Source organism: Gymnoscopelus braueri (genome assembly GCF_963280865.1).
Source record: "Gymnoscopelus braueri genome assembly, chromosome: 5".
Lineage (NCBI taxonomy): Eukaryota > Metazoa > Chordata > Actinopteri > Myctophiformes > Myctophidae > Gymnoscopelus > Gymnoscopelus braueri.
The window spans coordinates 45,491,459-45,512,911 of NC_137606.1; the positions used below are offsets into that span (position 1 = coordinate 45,491,459).

The window sequence follows — 21,453 nt, forward strand, 5'->3', positions numbered from 1 at the left end:
CTCCTTGACTAAAAGCTTAATATCTCCATTTCTTTTTAACGTGGTGGAAACGAGCCGTTTTCGATCGGCGATCACGCTGCAATGGAGGATCGCGTTAGAAATATTATTGTTCCAGGCGTTAGTCGGGACCCTCCGCCGTCTCGCACGCACGCTTTGTTTACATGCACTTCCGCGTCGGGGCTGCTACAGCACGAAACGTATAACGCAAGTGGATGGAAGAAATGCAGGCACTCAACGTATAATATTTTAATAAACCTCTGGCACCCAATGTGTTAAAATGCCTCTCTGATATAAAATCCTGGATGAACACAAACTTTCTCACTCTGAACGAAAGCAAGACCGAAGTCATCATCTTCAACAATAACCCTAGCTCACCCATCACCCCACTCGGCCCCCTCAGTGATAATATCCGTTCCTCAGTTAAGAGCCTTGGTGTCACCTTCGACAATAAACTCAAATTCAACAAGCATATTAGCTCCGTGGTCAAGGCTAGCTTTTTTCAGCTTAGGCTTCTAGCCAGGGCAAAGGCCTATCTACCCCGTATCGACCTCGAGCGAGTCGTCCACGCGTTTATTTTAACTAGATTAGACTACTGTAATGCTCTCTATGTAGGCATTGATCAGTCCGCTATCCGGCGTCTTCAGCTTGTGCAAAATGCCGCCGCCCGCCTCCTCACCAACACCAATAGGCGGGACCATATCACCCCAGTCCTAGCCTCCCTCCACTGGCTCCCTGTCCACTTCAGAATTGATTTTAAGATTTTAGTGTTTGTTTTTAAAGCCCAAAATGACCTGTCTCCTCCATATCTAGCTCAATTGATCATTCCATACGCCCCAACAAGAGCCCTGAGATCGGCCAATCAGTCTCTCCTGGTTGTGCCTGACACACACTTCAGGACCAGAGGAGCTTGTGCGTTCGCCGTGGCCGGTCCCAATCTCTGGAACGCCCTGCCTCTCCATGTTCGCACTGCTCGGTCTTTGACGGCCTTCAAGTCCCTACTAAAGACTCATTTTTACTCTATTGCTTTTAATTCTATTTAATTCATTGCCTGTCTATGCTACTATGCTCTGTACTGTGAAGCACTTTGGTTCGACCTGTCGATGTAAATGTGCTATATAAATAAAGTTTGATTTGATTTGATTTGATTTGATCAGCGGGATGCTCAAAAACACAACAAAAAATAATCACTTTTCTTCTCACAAAGACGTTTCCATGGCAGGGACGGAGCGACCTAGCTGCATGCACAGAACACTGAAATATCTAATTCCTCAATATCCAAATCAAAGCCTGTGCACTATAAAGGACGGGCACAGAAATGATCCTTTCAAACATCAAAATGCATGAATGCAGTATGAAGCAAGCCCTAATAAGTTATCATAATGGAATATGACCATTGTTGTGTCCTATATAGCAGTGGTTCCCAAACTGGGGGTCGGGACCAGGCACTGGGTTAGATATCAGCTATACTGCACATGGCCAGCACGGAAGAAGTACTTCATCATGTGCGTCATGAGAGAAAAGGTGACAAGTTAATGTCAATGTGTCTCCGTACACATTCAAACTGGTGGGTGTAAAGTGTAGGACGAATGAAGTTGTCTACCCACTGTCAGCCAGTAGGATGGAGATGTGCAGTGTCCAGGTAGGCCACTGCTGTATCTCTTCAAATGTCTTCGGCCCATTTGATAGAAATCACTTCAAGAGTGCTACTGATACACTCAGGACTTACCACTGAACTTGCCTGTCAGCCCCCCATATGCTGCAACCATATGCATTTCCAGTGCTGAACCTTGCATCAGTTTGGCAATGCAGCTGAGGAATGACTGTATAACATGCATCCCACCAGGATGCACAATTACATTATAGAGCTGTTCTGGCTGATTCCAGCATACCTGCAAGGTGTCAACAAACGGCTCCATGTCAATCGTGAGGTGAATACTGTACATGTCAACCAGTGACCATATATATATATCTGCTGCCTGCTTGGACACTGGTTGGATGATAAGGTGCGAGAGAGACCTTGACCTGACCTTTAGCACATAGGCCAAAGACTGACCGGCAAGTAAAAATATAACATTAGAAATAGATTCTACACCTATGAACCCCCCCCCCCCCAGGTCCCCATATGAATCACCATAAGTTCACTGATTCACTCATACAACTACAATACAATTTGTTGTTTTTATCATAATTTAGTACAATGGAACATCACCTTGGGATGGACACCATCTTTGATTTGGCAATAACTAATAACTGATGGTAATTTCACTGATTCAGCCACATTCCTTGAACCCTAAAACCACCTTTCTAGGTTGGACGCGCGACAGGACGCGCAATAACCCCACGTTTGCAACTACTTTCGCCTGCGCACTTCACCGGGTATGGACTATATTATAAAGCCATTTAAGCTCCTGGCAGCCATATTGGACACCATCTTGAAAATTATGGCTTTACGAGACATATCATTTCCTAGATTTTTTTTGTATGTTCTTAAGCATGCCTAGAGGTACCGTAACCAATTGAAAAACCTTTTGAATATATTTCATTTTTGGGGGGTTAAGTAGTATTTTTTCATATATTGACCCATTTTCGCATAGTGTTATAAAATAAAATGCATGATAGCACCCATAAAGCTACTATTGGTGAAAGGCTATCACATATTTTCTAACTCTAGACGTGCATACCTTGACAAAAATCACTATGAGCATTATTCCCCTCAGATGATAATGACCAACCCCCCTGGCTCATGGACTATTAGGCATATTGGAGAGATGCATGATCCCAATTTCCAACACAGAGATATCCTCCTTTAAGTGTGTTATTGTTGCTCATAGAATTCCATACACCAGATAGGTTACAATGACCAATTTATAACTGGATATTCATAATCATTTGGAGTGATTCTGTGCATTTGATTAATTTGGAGCTATATGGACAGTTGTGTATAAATACCAGCCCAGCTCCACAAGTAAAACCAGAATCATCAGGCCATAATTGATAGCCTAATTTGTTTTATGTAGGCAACAGTGTAGTCACTGTATGACTGCACTGTCACTGTCATGTTGTTGTATTTGATGGGGAGGGTTTTTAAATAAAACAAATATTACGATACAGTATGAATGACATCATGACAATACCTATCGTCACATTCTAATATCACTTGGGGAGGGTCATTGATTATTTTTTTTTGTCAAATGGAGGGTCATGGCATTTTAGATCAGGGCACATACATTTAATCCATGTGTACACTTCTTTAAAAATCGACCTGTCCCTAAAATGTTAAAATTAAAATCAGCAGGGCTCTTTGTGTTAAAAGAATAATACAATTGGATATAATCTGCATACAAATGGTAAGACATGCCTTTAAAAGTACTAATAATGTGTCCTAGTGGAAGCATATAAAGTGCAAATAAAGTTGGTCCAAGGACCGAGCCCTGGGGGACACCATAGGAAAGGGGAACAGAATCTGACACATGTGGGCCCACAGCTACTGAGAACAGTCTACCTGTAAGGTAGGAGGCAAACCAGTCACGGGCAGTCCCAGTGACCCCTACCTGATCCCTGAGCCTATCTATTAAAACATTGTGATCAATTGTGTCAAAGGATAGAGCATTTATCAACATCAGATGTGTTGGTCGTGATGTCACAAAAAAACTAAAACCCTGAAAAAACTGCTCGGTGGCCTTGTGGTTAGAGTGTCTGCTATGAAACTGTGTAGTCTCATAGCAGGAGATAGATGTTCCTGACCTATCGACTAGGGCTGGGCGATGACTTAAAATCAATATCACGATTATTTAAATGTTTGCCTCGATTACGATGAATGAACGATTCTTTTAAAAACAATAGTAAAATAGTCGATCAACCAGCTCACAGCGTGTCACATCGCGACATGTTGTGAGCTGGTAGATCTGCTATATCGGTTAATTGCACAGCCCTACTATGGACCCGAAGCCTCAGGAACCGTTGGTCCACTAGGCTACTTATGACGTCACGACCCATGAAGGTGCTCAATGTCATACTTGCTGTCACACTGATGTGATTTGAAGACCAAATAAGAAGTGTATTAAATGTCTGCTCTCGCTCAGCTCCAGTCATCTTGCTTTCCAAATATGTCCCCCCCCACCCCAGACAGGGCCAGATCAGTCATGAGGAAATCACCTCTTACTTCATGAGGGGAATGTCCGTGTGTGCAAAGCTGGGCTACAACTTCAACTCTGTGCACAACTTCCATGAAACCACGTACAAGCGGCCGACATTCTGTGACAAGTGCAGAGGTTTTGTGAGTGTACAGTTTACTAGTCATCATCTGTGTTTTGATTTTAGTTTTTATCTTTTAATGTCAGTCCAGTTCAGCGCAGCACGCTACTGACTTATATCTGAATTCTGCCTCCTCTCTTGTAGTTATGGGGAGTCATCAAACAGGGCTACCACTGTAAAGGTAAGATGTGACAACTTAAACCCTTATATTCTTTGTTGACTGGAGTTCCCCAGGGGTCCATGCCCTTTTTTCCCTCTAGTCTACACCAAATCTCTCGCAGAAAATAGCTGATCTACAAGCTCACAATGTTTCGCAATGCAACACATTGTGAGCATGTAGAGCAGCTATTTTCGCCAAATGTTTGCCCCAGAACAGGGACGCACGCGAGGGTTCATGTGGTTAACTGACATGTCACAATCATGTTAAAACCAAGATTAGCATCTTAGATGAACACTTTGATTCAAAAAACACACAGACCTCATTTTGACGTCCTGAATTGGAATCTGGCATGCAACCGTGTCACGCGTCACCCATTCTTTTCTCTCTACCCCCTCTTTCCTGTCTCTCTACCATGCCTTGAACAAAGATGCTAGGCTAGTTGTCAGTAAAGGTAGATTGTATCTCAGAGCATCAAAATCGTGCAGAATCTTTCCCAAAATGGTGCCTCACTGATCACTTTCACTCTGTCTGTCTGTCTGTCTGTCTGTCTGTCTGTCTGTCTCTCTTGTTTAAATCCCTTGCTCAGACTGTGGGGTTAACTGTCACAAACACTGCAGGGATCTGGTGGCAAAAGAATGCTTGAAGAAACACAAAGCGTCAGCCAGTTCCTGCCCGTGTACCCCTGCACCGGACTTCAGAACCAAGGGCAACAGCTGGAGTTCGTCATTCTCTTTTTAAACACTAGCATATCGTTCCTGTCGGGTGGGAAACCAAAACTGTTACTTTTCAGGATTCAAACAAAAAAAATAGCTGATCTACGAGCTTGTAGTTCTCCTATTTTTTTTTATACTTTTGTGTGACGCTGTAGTATGATCAAGTAGGGGTTTTCAACTGATTTTGACCCAGGGACCACCATCCTGACTAAGAGCAACCTGGGGACCACCACTATTGTGCGTGGTGGGTCCATCATAGACCCACCCCACACAATAGTGGTGGGGGTTCATGCACCACAGGGAGCTGGAGAAAATAGCTATAATATCAATATAATATCTAATAAAATACAGTGATTTTGTTTGAATATGATGGAATATGATTAAGGATTACTGTGATTATGGTAAACTCACATTTCATATCACACATACAATACAGTAAGAACGCCTGTAAGTTATTAAAAGTAAAAAAGAAAGAAAAAAAAATGTTTTTTTTTAATTTATTTTTTATGCATGGCCAGGGACCACCTGCAATACCTGGTGGTCCGCGGACCACCGGTTGAAAACCCCTGACTGGGCATTAATTTATGAAAAAACACGAAAAGTAATGGAGATAAGAGGTTTCTGCCCGACAGCAACGATATACACATACACGTTTGTCTTATTATACTTGTGAGGCCTTGTGCTTGGTTTCCATTGACCATATACACAGTGCATTCTTTAGTCTGAAACCTTTACCACTAACCCCCAAAACTCTGACGCAAATGAACCTGTAAGGGTCCCTAAGAGTTAAATGAATTGCTATGTACTAGTACGATTTTTGACTGACGCTGAATCTTCACAAGTACAAGAACACACACACACACGCAAATATACCTGTCCTAGTCCAACCCCACAAATCCTGTGTGCCCGTTAGGCTCTTCAGAGGAGGACGCCTTCGTTTTCCCTCACTGTAACGAGACGGACGTCATCAAGGGCAACTCTGACGGGAAGAACAGCATTAGTGACTGCTCCACTCAGACAGACCCAGGTGTGTGGATGCCGGACAGGAGAGACAAGCGGGGACACCACCACCACTCCCTCCCGGCAGTTAAGGTAAAGGAATGACGTCCACTTCTGCAGGCAGAACTGCATCCCACAGGGACTTCTGGTTTTCTTTCGTTTTTGAACCCTGGTGTCCCTATTCTGGGCGACCATTTAGCATTGTGAGCAAAACTTTGTGTATTTGTTTGGTATTTACAGTAGACCTGTTGTAACCTATACGTCTTTATACCTTTCAGCATTTTAATTGATTTTGAAATCAATATTTTGTGTCAAATTATTGATTTTGTTCTTGAGTAGCCATGCAAGATGCAGGATAAGGTACAATGAGACAGTCATTATTGGAAAACAAAACTTTCAGGGCAATTACACCAAATCTATTGGCCGGAAATAGCCGATCTACAAACAATGCAGTAAATTGTGATGCGTTGTGAGTTTGGAAGATCTACTATATTCATCGTAAGACAAAGTATATAGGGCTTAAGTGGTTTAAACAATATGTAAGAATACCAGAAAATGTGCCAGTTGTCGTTTAATCTGTGTCAAGGGATTGTCTTGGGTCTACAGTGCTGCTTTTTGTTTTATCTTTCAGGCCAACACATTGCCTCAGAGAGCCCGAGGCGCTTCCATGCCAGTCACTCTACTGCAGGACAAGATCGAGGAACTGCATCTCTACAAAGACAACAGCAGAGAACCTGACTGAAGCGTTCTCGGCCAGACATTCTCACTCCCACATGGATAACAGTACATCCTACCACCTCAAACACTTGGAAAAGGTTGACAGTGCGCACTGCGCCACAGGCCATTTCTACTAGGATGCTGAAGTGACACTAGTTACGCGTACTTGACTTCAGGAAGATTCATTCAGTTACGGTTGTGCAACTTTTTGGTTTTGACCAGAGCTTGTTTTTGATTTTCAAAATGACTTTGGTCTGGTCTCCATAGGGCACTTTTTCTACTTTATGAAGAACTTAGTTTTCTTAGAACAAGTTGTTCTCTGGTGCCAAGTCTGTTTCTGATTACATCAAAACGAAGGTCATCGGACAGTGCACAGACAAGCAGAAGTCTTTTTTTTAATGATGTATACATCAAAGTATGTATGCGACACTCAATTCGAAGTGGAGGTTAAGAGGAACTGCAGCTCCATCAGTCATGTCAATATCCCTCAAGTGACAAATCAAAGTGTGTGTTGACTGACAAAAGCAAACATCTCTCTCATGATGTCTCCAGGAATATTCAAATGCTTTTTATTGTATAAAGACACAGAGACAGCATGTGACATTTTCTTATCAGGTTTTCATGTTCAGTTAGAAAAAAAGAATATGATGGGAAGAACAGGATAAATGTGCAGGATTCATTGAACACCAATCAACAAAAAAAGTTTTGAAAAAGCATTAAAAAAAAAGAACTTTGCACACACAACTACGAAAGAGGATTGGCAAAATATCCTGCTCAATCAAGGGACTGTATGGACGATTAAATACTACATCAACATCTATTAAAAAAAATATTCTTTCATGTCAACGTCTATCGGGAGTGAATAAGAAGAAAGTAAAGCAATGTGGTAACTAAAAAGGAGAAGGCTAGGGGAAAGTGTCTATGGAAAAAAAAGCATGCATCTTTTTTGTTCTTGGTTAAGCCATCAAACAAGCAAACTGATTCAGTCATAGCCTAATCTTATCTTGCTCCATTGCTTTTTTTTCTCTTTTTAAACCTGTACCATATGCATCTCAGGAATATAACATACTATGTTCTTCTATCTGTATAAAATGTGGCAGTCTGTGGTTAAGACAGACAACCACATTCAAAATGCAAACAGCTGAAATAACATTCATTACACATCTACTATACTCTACCAACTCACAGCCATGGCTTTAGAGTAAGACATCAGTTAATAAAAAAAAATAAGAAAACAAAAGAGCGATCAACAAACTATACAGTTGATGCGTACTAGGGCTGCACGACCAGTTGCAAAAATAAAAACAAAATCCTAATGTTGCCAAAGCAATTTTCCCAAGCGGATTAGATTCTGGTGCGGAGCACATTTGAAAGCGTCGCTAATGTATTCAAAGCAAATGAAACGTGAATATGCCCCTCAAGTAATGCCTTACATGTTTTTGATTACACAGAAAGAAATAAGATAGACGCATTATCACAATTCCCATCGCAACCACAAACATGATCATTGCAGTACATGTTTTATTTATACTTCGACCAATATCGTGCAGCCCTAATGTGTACATTTACTGTAATGTGTACATTGACTGAGTGGAAGGGAATGAGGGCTACAAAGACCTTTAACCAGTTGAACCCTAGTGTCCCTATTCTGGGCGTGTCATAATAGACGAACATTCACCGCAAATAGCCAATCTACAAAGCTTACAGATCGGCTATTTTCGTTTAAGAGAAGGGGACTTAGTGTAGACCCCTGGGGGACCCTGGTTAAGGAAGTAAATAGGGTTTAAGTGGTTAAAAGGTAGGCGTGACTGTACAGATTAAAATCCTGTTCGAGGGTTAATTCAGGATATGATGCTGGGCGGAGGCTCCAGGAGCAGGAACAGTGACGTTTACTGGGAGCCTGAAGATGAGCCCTGGCTGCCCTGTCCGTAGTTGCCATACTGGCTGTAATACTGGTTCCACTGGCTCTGGTTCTGGTAGTATTGCTGCCACTGCTGAGCATACTAGAGGGAGGGGGGAAAGGGAAAGACAGTGAATCGATTAAAGCTGCAATCTGTGAGTTTCATGTCCTATGCTAGCCTGACACTCAGCCTGAATTTTCATTTCACTCCATTATTAGTCTGAAAGCCCTCTCAGTGCAGCAGTTTTCAGAGATGGGGGCGTGGCCAAAGTGGGACTCTTTAGCGATTGATTCATACTGGATCGGTTAGATTTTCAACCGAGAAAACCCCGCTTTCTACAGCGTCACCAGACCCTGAATGTGAGGCTAGCGATTTCAGGGGCTGGAGCCAGGCTAGTCCTATACAGGATTTGAGAACAGACTTCTAGCCCTCTATCAAGACGGAACACCTGCTTGGGGGTATAGGCTCTGTACATTTGGGACAGAAACACATAAGACACATTGATGTGCGTTTCCTGCTACTCAGCCAATCAAACAAAAGCTGTGAAGATTAACCGGAACAGGAAAAAGGTACTAGCATATATCTGGGGCAACAGTTGTGCACAGAGACCACTGCGCTTGCAAGTTTGACGCAGTAGTACTTCTCAACCAGTAGGTGTCCTACCCGACACCACGGTCTAAATGGACAAGTAGGGAGACCACCTCCAACCACTGCAAATGAACCAGTTACTATATTGTATTAACACACTCTACCATACAAGTTGGATAATAATGTTTTATTCATTAAATTTTTTTTGGATTGCAGCATTTAGTAATAGTTTCCATTTCTCCCTGGTTATTCTCTTTCCCAATCCCTTTCAATTACTTGGACACATCTAGCCTTGCTCACAGCAGGTATGTGAAGTAGCTAAACCAAGTACAAAAATAGCCTATCTAGTATCTACAAGCTCAAAACACATCGCAAGGCAATGTGAGCTTGTAGATCGGCTATTTCCACTATTTGACGTACAAATAAGTATGTAGGTTTTAAGTGGTGAAGCTGTAGTATGGCAGTATCGCTTGAAAATGAAAACCTTTTCAGTTGGGGTCCATGGCCTAATGCGTATCAATTTCAGGGGCCTTGACCTGAAAATGTTTGCACCACTGCATTACAAGACAACCAGAACATGGAGACGGATGGTAGATGGTACCTGCTGGTATTGCTGGTTGTAGCTCTGCTGGGTCTGTGTTGGCGTCTGTGCGGGCGCAGGCGGCTGCTGGCTGTACGTCTGTGCAGGAGCAGCAGCAGGCGTCTGGCTGTAACTCTGACTGTAGCCCGGATACTGGCTGTAGTTGCCATAGTATCCTTGGTTGTAGCTGCCCTGGTTGTAGCCTTGGTTGTAGCCCGGCTGGTTGTAAGAAGTCTGGTAGAAGAAAAAGACAACTTTTGAATGGGACAGTGCAATTTAGATACAGCAAAACAGACAGATTAATTTTAGACATTTAACAGTGACTTCCAAGATAGAAGCAACGTGTACAAGACTGCCATCTCGTGTTGACCTTGAGTAATTCAGTTCATTCATTCAGTGTATGCTTCGCTCACAATTGTAAATAAATAAATAAAACCAGAAGGAAGTCTGTCGATTGCTGATTTGAATAGACAGTACACCCTAACGATCCAATTCCAGTGCTGCAAGTGAATTCTAGGACTTAAAAAGTTACAGATTGCATCTTTAAATCCCATACAAGGAGGGCAGAACAGGTGCACCACGTATTGTAATTGTTGTGTACCTGACTGTATCCTCCCTTGCTGTAGGGGGCAGGGCGATTGTAGCTGCTTGCAGCAGCAGCAGCAGCAGCTGGTGGGTTGCGGTTGTATCCTCCACCTCGTCCATTTGAACCCCCATCACGGTAGCCACTACTGCTGCCACCGCCGCCACCACCACCACCACCACCGCCGCCGCCGCCACCACCGCCGCCGGCGCCGCCACTCCAACGATTCTGGTTCTGGTTGCGATTGTAACCTGACAAAGACAAAATATTGCTATTGCGATATACTTGTGAATACAGCTTCTTCTATATCGTCGCCGTCGGGGAAGAAACCTCCTACCTCCATCCATATTCTAACTTTAAATTAATGACCTACTTGTGTTACACAAAAGTATTAAAAATTGCAGATCTACAAGCTTGAAGCGCGGCGCAAAGCGACACGTTTTGAGCTTGTAGATCTGCTACTTTTGCCGTTTTTGAATTTGAATCCTGAAAAGTAAAAGTTTTGGACATAGGTTTACACCGGACAGACGGTATATAGTTTATATATTTGGGGATAGTGAATGGATAGCTAGAATGTATATTTTGGGGAAAGGTTCCGTTTGAACAACACGAAAGCATTCTTTTAATAGAAACGGTCTGTATATGTCCCTTCCATAAACAAAATTGCAGGCCGTTGCAATATGGATGTTGCGTTGCTGGCTGCATGTGGGCCTGTGAACTAATGTGGTGACTGTCTAAGTCTCTTTCCATCAAATGGAAATAGCTATCTTTATAAATGATGCTGTGGATGAGTTGTGTGAATGTGTGGAAGGAGGGCGGGGTGGGAAGGGATGGGGGGGATGAAGAGTGGGAAAGGGGAGAAGGGTGGGGGATATGGAGTTCAATTATGATGGTTCTGTACTTGAAACGCATATTTGTTTATATATGTAACAATCTATAAAAAAATGTAATAACAAAAAAAAAAATGGTTCACCTTCAAGTAGAAAACTGCTTTATATATGAGACAATTTTGAGATTTGATGTAAAAACGTTTTACATGCAATAGATTATAGGGGTGCAACAGTTAACACATTGACTGCCAATCACGTAGATCTACGCGAACCGCTTTAAAGCCGCCACGTGCCAATCGCGTAGATCTACGTAGATCTACGTTTTGTTTTTTTTTATGTTTTTTTTTTCCAATTTCACCCAAAGACCAAGGAGATATGATTAGTTGAAGATCTAGACTCCTATCCACCTCCTTGTTAACTTAAAAATACTGTATTTCGGCTCCTGAGTAAAAAAATATGCAATAATTCTGGCAGTCAATGTGTTAATCGAACTAATAGATTTGGGGATAACAAATCATTATATATTTTTTAACGTAATTTCCTAGTTGTGCAGACTGTTCATGGACTGCTTTTGATGGGACCTCTACAGACAAAGAATATTAGCATGTCTCAAACCTCCTCTGTATCCGTCGCCACCTCCGTTTCCGCCTCGGCTCTGGTAGCCGCCACCACGGGCTCCATCGCGGCTGTCATAGCGCTGGAAGCCTCCGCTGCCGCCACCGCCGCCACCACCACCACCACCAGCACCACCGCTGCCACCGCGTCCACGGAAGCCACCCGGCCTGTTGTCGAAGCGTTTGTCGGGCGGCGGGCCGGCCTTGCGGCCCTCCTCATTGTACTGCTTCACCAGCTTTTCAGCATCGTCGCGCTGCACGTCCTCCGCGAACGTCACGTCGTCCAGGAAGTCGCCGGAGTTGGGGAGGGTGAAGTTGGCTTGGTTACGGGGACAGGGGTAACCACGGGAACAGGACAGAAGACAGCCCATCCAACAAGAAAGGGATGGGGTGAGAGAGATGGGGAGGGGGAGGGTAGTGAAGACCATAGCGGCCACACCACCGGAAGACAAAATTTAACACAATTACTACCAGGTAGAGGCGACGGAACACAATAGAGAAATAAAACTAAAAAGGCAAGTAGATGAAAGCAGGTGGCAATGTGTTTGGCAGGGTATGGAACAAACATTACCTCCAGAAGGAACGTGGAGGGAACATTTGTTCAAGCAAACACAGTAGAGAAGACTTCAGAACAGGGGTAAGGACAAAACAACTAGGAGACTGGAGAAGGAGGGGAGAGCACTGCAAACCAAGGGCCACTGAGGTTTCAATACAACCTCTGAAAATTTCAGCAAAACATACCAAAATGTGTACTAGTACTAAAAGGTTAACCAAGAACAAGTTTAGAAAATCACATACTGGGTTGGCCAATCATGGAATGTTGATTCTGAATGCACGGCCACCCCAAAACTCACAGACCAAGTCTCAGTTTGCAGTGCATTGTGGGGAGAAGTTGTATGGTGGGTGGAAGATAGGGGGGGGGGGGGGGGGGGGGGGAGTAAGGTGGATAATTTCAATTCAGGTGGACTGTTTAAAAATAATATGTCCAAATCTGCAATCTGGCCAAAGCCAAATGAGACTATGATAGGGGGCTGGGTAAAGGGGAAGGTGGGGTAGGTACATCTTCCAAGTTTGATTTAAGACATAAACAGAAAGAAAAAAAAAGTTTTTGTTGGTTGTTGTGTTTTTTTGTTTTTGTTTTTTAACACATCGTTCCTACCTTTCATTTCTAAAACAGCATGATCGGGCACATCCTTCCCCTGCTGACCCTGTTGCTTTAATGTTCGCTCTTTAAAATCCTCGTCCGTGGGACAAATTACAATAGCCTTGCGTTGAAAACCTTCAAAAGGACGCATTTTTCGTCTCTGGGCTGATCCATATACATTTGTCTAGCAATGGTGACAAGAAAGAAGTAGAAGCTTGTTTGTTATGGTTTTACTTGTCGTAACGGCTTTCCGCCGGGAAGAAGGCTGGAACCCTGCAATAATGAAGTGAGAGAGGTTTGGCTTGGTTTGTCATGTCTATGGGTTTGTATTTACTTCAGTTTTACTAATGGCCTCTCATCACTCCACAGGCTTACCTTGTAACTCTGCCCTTCCGTGTCCATTTGGCAACCCAACCCCTCCAACATCTAAGCTAAGCTGTCATTCTGTCAACCTTCCATTCTGTCGTTGAACTCGTTTACATTTTTATTGGCAAGTCAAGGAGAAAATAAGAAAATGCATATCGATTTGTGTTTTATAATAGGTGAGATCTTTACGTTATAGATATCAATTATGCCTTCAGTCAACCTAAACATCCTGTGTTCTAGTCTGTCAAACATATGAGGTCAACGTTTTAGCATGGTTTTGAAAATATTTAGCTCAATGACTGCACCTCATTGTCCCCATTTCTGACAGTCCTCAGGCTGAATTAGCAATAAAAGTAATTATTTCAAATAGCAGTATTAGACTTGATAACTATGTTGCAGAATCAGAACTGATCCTATCCTATCTTATCCTTGTGGTCTAACCTGCTGGGGTGCCCGCACATACCTGGACTTACCTGATCTTCATACGCATCTTGACCTCATAAGACAACAGACAGTCAAATAAAACCTACCTGCTGATACTCACGTTTTCCTTGGACACCCCCAGGGAGAGACCCACCTACCTTTGTTGGCATTTGCTGAACACAAAGTGCTGAAAAGCTGAAAATGGTTTAGTCTTCACTTACCTTCAGGGTCACATTTTTTTTAAACACTCAACAGCTCCAAGTATATCTAACTGATAAGTAGGTTTAAAAACAAAAGGCTATTGACTGTCTCTCTTAAAATTACCATAGCAACAGAAGGTGTTTTTCTTACTCACCAGGTAGAGCTTACTTGTTTCTCAACATCTTTACATAGTCATGGTTTACTTGTACATTGTTGAAAATTCACAAGACAAAACAATACTGGATCATGACAAGATAGGAAAAGTACAAAATATATACTGAGGGATGACAACGTGGAGTATTCTGTCACTTAATGAGAGCCATTTTTCTTTTTTACAATACATAACAAGCAAGTGACAAGAGGCTGATCAAGACTTAGCATAGCAATACAAAATCATACATCCCTGAAAGATAAATAAATAGACCATTAGAGAGTGGTTGAGCATGTCAGAGCACATCAACTGTGGTGGACTGTGGTGTTATGCGAGCAGAGTGCGTGTGGCAGTACCTGGTCCAGGATGTAGTTACGCCTTTTTCGGGCGGCGATCTCGATGAGCCTGTTGAGACACTGGGTGGCCTGCTGGATCAGAATGTCCCAGCGCCCCGCATAGTTCCGCTGCCGACGGAGGCCCATCACCTGTCGGGTCCAGAACAAGCTTGGAGTGACTTTACGTTCAGTCATAATGGAGACATGCGCAAGGGCTGGACAGTATACCTTATTTCTAACCACACAAACCCTAGCGTCCTTATTCTGGGGTGAACATTCAGCAAAAATAGCTGATATGTAAGCTCGCCATCAGAAAACGTCTGGAGCCCTCAATCTTCAAGTGTACGTGTGCCAACGCATGTATGCATGTCAGACTAACTTGCATAGAGCTCAGCCCACTCAGCTCAACTGTTTGTATTTTCCATTAGGGAATTTTGTTATACCTGCGCTGAGTTCCAAGTAAGATGAAGCAATACCAAAAGTGCCGTTAAGCTTTTAAACTAGTCAACTAGTAATTGAATCCGTAACATCATGGCCTATTTCTAGCCTAAAATGTTAACAGAAATAGTTTCTGTTGGACTGTACAGGTTAAATAGATAGTGTTAGCTTATCTCCTACACAGAGGGTTGCATGTGACATCACTGTGAAAACCAGATACACTGAGGGGGTCCTGTAGTGGAAAACAAAGCTAGTCTCAAGTTAAGCTGTTTCGGTTCAATGCAATGGAAAAGAACCATTAGTGTCTATGAAAAGAGTATGACCTTCATCTTGTCCATGATCGCGTTGGTGCCCAGGATGTTGTATTTCTTGTCAGGGTAGGTCTCAGCCTGTTTTATGGCCCAAGTTGTCTTCCCACAAGCAGGCAGGCCCACCATCATCAAAATCTGAAACAAATTACCAAACACATTCAGTTAAATGTTGCTCACAGTGCATTGCTATTTTTGCAAGACACCGTTGTACGGCAAAGAATAAAACAGGCTCATCAAATTAATTGATTTAGTTTATTATGAAAAGTTAATTTGAATTTTTCGTGTTGATTCATTTATGTGTGTGTGGGTGCGTGTATGTGTGTGTGTATATATATATATATATATATATATATATATATATATATATATATATATATATATATATTCTAAATACACTTCTCCACTAATTTGATAGAATAATCTTTTAAGAAAAGAATCGACAGTTGCAGCCCCACATCCACTTCAAAGATTCTGTCATTGTGGAGTGGTCCTACCTCGCATTCAGACTTGGTGCTGGGTCCCTCAGTGCCTCGGATCTTTTTCTCCAAGCTGACGTCGTGGATGAAGGTGTATCCCTCCGGCACTGGGAAGTAGGGCTGTGGCTTCTGGCCGAAGTTGAACTCAATGGCACAGTTCTTCACCAGGACGTGAGGGAAGAGGCCGCGGCCCGCCAGCGCTTCCTTAGTGCATTGGAACGCCGGACCCAGCGACACTCCGTTCTTAGAGTAAGACATCTCCACCTCATCGCCTTTGTCAAAGTCCTAAAGTTATTCATAAAAAAGGGCACGTTGGAGGTTACGTCTGGACATCCGCATTTTCAATAATTATACATCTACTACTAGATGTATAATTATATATAGTGCCATTTTCAAAGTGTAATCACAATACAATAAAGTAGCAATCCCTTTGATGTTTTCTGACTCTTAACACTGCAATTCTTTGCCACTCAAGTATTGTTTTGCATTTTTACTTGAAGTGTAGAGAAAACAAAACAACATGGAGACATGGCATATTGACATTTGATCCACACAAATCCTGGTAACAATTAATCACCAAGCTGCATTTGTATGTCTTCACTTACAACCCCCAACTTTGTTTGAAAATGTAGTAATGTCAAGTATTTCTACAATATATTCTACAGTAATAAAGGAAAACCGGAAAATCCAATAAAATGTATTAATTACTAAATACAGTATATATAAAAATCAATCAAACTATAATAGCCACAACTACTTACAATGTAACAACCAATGACATCATTTTCACCAAACTTCTCTCCGTAATCAAGAAACTTGCAGTCAGAGGATTTCTTTCCTGTCCCCCCGTAGCCAAAGGAGAAGGGCTCCTCACCTGAAATACAGCACAATAATATTTATTCCTTCTGTTCAAAACAAACACTGCCCAACTCCCCGTATTTTGTTTGGTTAATGTCTAGCCGATCTACAAGCTCACAACCTGTTGCGATGTGTTGTGAGCTTGTAGATCTGCTATTGCTGAAACATGGGACAGCCAGGTTAAAAGAGGTTAAATGTTCATATTAACCACTGTGACTACTCTCTTCTCACCGAGCTGAATGCTGCAGTTGTTCAGGGACCATCCGATTCGAACAACGTGGGGGTCAGCCTCACTGCTGGGCAGATGTTTGACTGGGATCTCCTCATTGATCTTAGAAAGGAAACAGGGAAAGGTTTTATCAGGCTTAATGGTTCAATGGGTGGTTCAACCCATTTGAGAGCCGTTAAAATAATCACAACATCCTGGGTCAAGAACATAAATACATGTAACACACCGTTTGTGTAATTATGGAACTGTAATTGTGTAATTATGGAAGTTTGGTGAAAACAAGACAATGTCTATAAGTCCATATTGAATCCGTTTTGACAAACTGACAATTGGGCCATAATTAATCTGGCCTAACCCTAACTAATATGCGTTGTGGGGTACCTTCAGCTCATAACACACACGGCCACTGAAGACACCGTGAGTGGCACGGGCTCCAGCCCACAGGTAGGCAAAGCCCTCAATGGTCAGGGGATAACCAGTGTAGCGATCTCTGGACACCTTGAAGTGCAGGTCACAATTGTCTGCAAAATAACCAACAGATAATTCAAATGTATCGTTTCAGTGGGTCTGTGTTGATACTAAAGATAATCAAAAATACATAATAAAAACCGCAGTATTCATTCATTTAGAAACTAACTTTAGGGGTCAAATGGTGTTTGGTAATGCCATACTTACATGTATCAATTGTAACCAGAGTATTATCAATGTCCTCTTCCTCATCTTCAGCAGGAGGCTGTGGCGTACGGGACCTGCAAAACACAAATGAATTACACTTCCAACACACTTTACAATTTTTTATCAAGCCAACACCACACACAACCAGTTTGGAGACTATACCTTTTCTCTTCCCGGTGCTCATAGTATCCATAGCCCCTGTTGGCTTCATCAAAGGGTCTCTTGCGGCTCTGTGGTTTCTCAGCTTCTGTCTTGACTTCACTTTCAGCCTGCTGGCTGTCCGCCTGTTGGTCCAACTCACTGGCCGGTGGAGGCTGCTGCTCTGCCTGCTGTGGCCCTGCAGTGGATCCTTCCTCTTTCTCCTTTTTGATCTCTGTTTGAACGACAGCAATTACAAATTATTTACAATGTAGGGAATTCAGGTGACTGGTCAACAAGTGTAACCATAAGACCTTTGGTGTTGGCACCAAATGTCACCTTTCTAATATGTAATTTACACATCTAGCATACACCCTTATCCAAACAAAATTAAGTGCAAGATTGGGATAAATGACATGAAGACCAATCAACAAAAGACAGGGTAATTGGTCATGTAAATAAGAGTGCAAAGAAAACAATTAAGTGCTACTAACTAGGATACTAGGCAAACTTCAAACCTAGCATAACATGCCATCTAAATAACATTCTTAGCATTTGTGTTCACAGCTACTGTAAGTAATGTTTTCAACACAAAACAAACAGGAAGGGCAAACGTGGAAGTGGCCACAGACCAGAGCTGTGATGTTCAGACGATTGGTTAAAGTTCTGAACTTCACAAAATCACTAACTTTATTCTGGGTCGATCAAGACAAGTAAGTGCCATATGGCCCAAATGTCAGAAGCCTATCTCTTGCTTCCTTAGTGTGAGGACGCTTGATATACAAGTACATCCCCTGGACATGATGCTAGTATCTCACAGAGACGTGGCCCCAATCAAACCCCTGGGTGCCAAGCAGGTTTACAGTCTTTGTCACAAGTCTCAGGGCAGACAATCTAACTAACCACAAAACCACTGAGATGGTGATCAAGACAAGACTAGCTTCAATCCTTAATCTGAGTCATCATTGATGATTCTACACCATCCACAAGCTGAGCCATTAGCTTCAGATGCCATTTCCACAGAGGACAGCGATACAATACGAGAAACCAGCAATGTACTGTCCGGACCTGTGGGGATGTAGACAGCTGGTTGAGATGTTAATAGTTTACACCCGGATTCCCGGAACTGTAAAACCGTTCAACGTCACCTTGTTTAATCTCCGGCTTGACCTCCGGTTCTTCCCCAGGTTTGGACTTGTCAGGTATTATGTCATCCCTGTCGTCGTCACCAGGCATCGTGACATCCCTGCTGTCGTCACCAGGCGTTGTGACGTCCCTGCTGTCGTCACCAGGTGTCGTGACGTCCCTGCTGTCGTCACATGGAATGACGGCATCCATGCTGTCGTCACCAGGCAACAGGTCATCTCTGCTGTCCTCATCAGGCTTCATGTCATCGCGGCTCACATCAACGTCTGCTGTGAAGTCGGCCATGCTGAGGCGTGTCTGTGGAGCGGGCTCACTCTCGTCCTCTGCTTGCTCTGCCTCGAAATCTCCCCCCGAATCTTTGTCCTCCTCGTCCTCCTGGTCTAGAATCACATCTCTTGAAGCCTCATCGGCTTCATCTACAGTCGAAAAGAAAGACATTAGACTCATAGATTTTAATACTTTGTTTTTGTTTTGAATTCATGCAAACCTTTCACATTGAAGATGCAAATGCTCAATGTTCATAGATGGTGATTAGATGCAACAGGTGTCTGAATTTGTTAAAATAATAATAATACACATGAGACTGTGGTTTAAAATACATTTCCGATTCAGTCCAGGTGTCCAAAAGTGTCTTCATAAGCTCCCAAAACTTAATTCAATAACATTTTGGGAGTTTATGAAGACACTAGTATGCAGATTTTTTTCTCAAGTAAAAAAATATATCCACCAGAGGGCAGGGCCAGAAAGTTCATCCAAATACTTTGGATGAGTTTACAAAAAAACTATATGGGGCAATAAGTGAAAGACAGGAGCAATGAACAGCAGATATTGGCGATATACAATACATATGGCCTATGGAAGAGGGCTGGTGGCATAAAACACTGTAGACTATTGGGCGAGTAGCCTACATTCTGTACATGAATGTTCCACCAAGAATCACTTTCGGGATGTGAGTAAATAATAATAGTTTAGTTTGTTTGTTTAGGACCTCAAACCTGCAACGCCTAGCCTGCGAGAAGATCAGAGGGGAAGTCATTAATGACGGCTGTAGGCTTATGTACGCTGACTACGGCGCGCCCACAGTCATTATTTGTTAATATTAATTACTCGACTGCACGTGCGTGAGACGGATATCATCCAGTGTTAAGGACTGTCAATCAGGGAGGATGAAATAGAACATAATTTTCGTACGAGTTGAAAGAGTAGTAAATCCACTTGCCTTTGAGACCCTGGTGACCACCATCTCCATCATCCTCTTCTTCATCACTCAGCACGTCCCGGGAAAGCTGATCCTCCTCGTCATCATCATCATCGATCTCCTGTATGTCCGGCGGTCCTCCCCGGGACAACCGAGCACCAGGAGGAGGCCCGTCTCGGGAGAGCTCATCATCCTCCTCATCATCATCCTCATCCTCCTCCTCCTCGTCTGGAGGTCCATCTCCGGCGGAGAACTGCTCGTCGGCCTTCTCCTGGTCAACCGGAGGTCCGGACGCGGCCTCGGACTCCAGGATGACTTTGAGCCTCTCTACCAGGTCCGCCTTAAGGCCCTTGGTGTCCAGGCCTCGGCGGTGGAGCTCCTCCTTGAGCTCGTTCACTTTGAGTTTCTTCACGTCTACACTCATGGTGTCTGTCTGGATGGATGTCCGTGTTACCCTTCAAACACACACACACACACACACACACACACACACACACACACACACACACGTTAAAAACGAAACACTTTCTGTTTGTTGATCATTGCACTTAGCTTAACGCGGGCTAGCTTAGAACCAAGGCTAACAACCAGTGCTGCCAGATTGTGTGAGAGAAATAAGCAACCGGGTCTATGAAAACAAGCCCAAAAGAAGCGACTATTATTAGGCCACATGAGCACTTTTACAGATCAGTTATTTGAAAATAGCCGATCTACAAGCTCACAACGCGTCGCGATGTGAGGTTGTAGAGCTGCTACTTTCAAAGAAAATAAATCTGGGGGGGGGGGGGGGGGGGCTTGCTTTTAAGCAAGCCCAAAATAAGCAACTAAACGTTGGAAACAAACCCAAAATAAGCATCTTTAGAAACAAGCCCAAAATAATCTAAACATTAGAAAGAAGCTCAAAATAAGTTATTACACTTCAGAAACAAGCCCCAAAAAACTTTACAGAAAAACAAGCCCAAAGTCGCTTATAATAAGCGGACATGGCAACGCTGATAACAACAACCGGGTAGGTGGTAATAGCCACATTACTGCAGCGTTCAGCAAACATTTGACCCAGTAGGACGTGCACAAAAACACATTCCAACCTTAATAATGGTGAAAATGGTAGAAAACTAGCAGTTTTAACTATTTAACAAACCTGGCTGCATGCAACGTTGAACGTTCGTCGACGCGAGTTAGCTAAGCTGCTAATGCTAACACACCGAATAATGCAGAACGCGCGTTTTTTTCTGTTATGCACGCCGCGTTGCGGTCACTTCAATAGTGCAAGCGATGCTAATATTTAATATTATGTATATTCGTTGCTCAGCGTGCACGGCTAAACTAAGCGGAATTGAGCTATAAATAAAGATAAAGGCCTCCTACCTCCTCACACACGAGTTGCGCGGGTCTAACTGGGGTATAAGGATCAGATAGTGTAGA

At 43.0% G+C, this 21,453-nt stretch overlaps 2 protein-coding genes across 7 annotated transcripts in view; one reads left to right on the forward strand and one right to left on the reverse strand.

The window, feature by feature from the left end:
- The window catches only part of rasgrp4 (RAS guanyl releasing protein 4), a 40,531-nt gene extending 33,269 nt beyond the window's left edge, over nt 1–7,262 (forward strand). For 3 of the 4 annotated variants that reach the window (XM_080427791.1, XM_080427793.1, XM_080427792.1), the window contains exons 13-17: nt 4,126–4,276; nt 4,399–4,435; nt 5,001–5,132; nt 6,041–6,219; nt 6,758–7,262. In XM_080427791.1, the coding sequence (XP_080283917.1) occupies nt 4,126–4,276; nt 4,399–4,435; nt 5,001–5,132; nt 6,041–6,219; nt 6,758–6,868 (610 nt within the window). In that variant the 3' untranslated portion in view covers nt 6,869–7,262. Of the gene's footprint in view, nt 1–4,125; nt 4,288–4,398; nt 4,436–5,000; nt 5,137–6,040; nt 6,220–6,757 lie in introns of those variants that run through there. The other variant, XM_080427794.1, reaches the window with a different exon arrangement.
- Nucleotides 7,263–7,395: 133 nt separating this feature from the next.
- hnrnpul1 (heterogeneous nuclear ribonucleoprotein U-like 1) lies at nt 7,396–21,420 on the reverse strand. 3 transcript variants are annotated; one of them, XM_080427790.1, is made up of 16 exons: nt 21,397–21,420; nt 20,059–20,483; nt 18,833–19,240; nt 17,709–17,919; nt 17,547–17,620; nt 17,253–17,392; nt 16,874–16,973; nt 16,546–16,658; nt 15,803–16,069; nt 15,321–15,443; nt 14,581–14,709; nt 13,099–13,267; nt 11,941–12,258; nt 10,514–10,746; nt 9,934–10,146; nt 7,396–8,846 (listed from the first exon to the last, which is right to left on the reverse strand). In XM_080427790.1, exons 2-16 carry the CDS (start codon nt 20,450–20,452, stop codon nt 8,733–8,735), a joined length of 3,006 nt encoding a protein of 1,001 aa, XP_080283916.1. In that variant the 5' UTR covers nt 20,453–20,483; nt 21,397–21,420; the 3' UTR covers nt 7,396–8,732. The 3 variants fall into 3 exon arrangements, with proteins under 3 accessions (XP_080283916.1, XP_080283914.1, XP_080283915.1); XM_080427788.1 differs by having other exon boundaries at nt 18,833–19,246; nt 20,050–20,483; XM_080427789.1 differs by lacking the exon at nt 21,397–21,420 and adding an exon at nt 21,170–21,390 and having other exon boundaries at nt 18,833–19,246; nt 20,050–20,483.
- Nucleotides 21,421–21,453: the final 33 nt, after the last annotated feature.

Excerpts from the sequence above, each read along its gene's own strand:
- hnrnpul1 (XM_080427788.1), bottom strand. The coding sequence starts at position 20,452 with ATGAGTGTAGACGTGAAGAAACTCAAAGTGAACGAGCTCAAGGAGGAG. Across the intron at positions 16,974-17,252 it reads GTGTGTGTTATGAGCTGAAG|ATCAATGAGGAGATCCCAGT; the intron begins GTACCCCACAAC and ends TTCCTTTCTAAG. Across the intron at positions 16,070-16,545 it reads ATGTCATTGGTTGTTACATT|GACTTTGACAAAGGCGATGA; the intron begins GTAAGTAGTTGT and ends GAATAACTTTAG.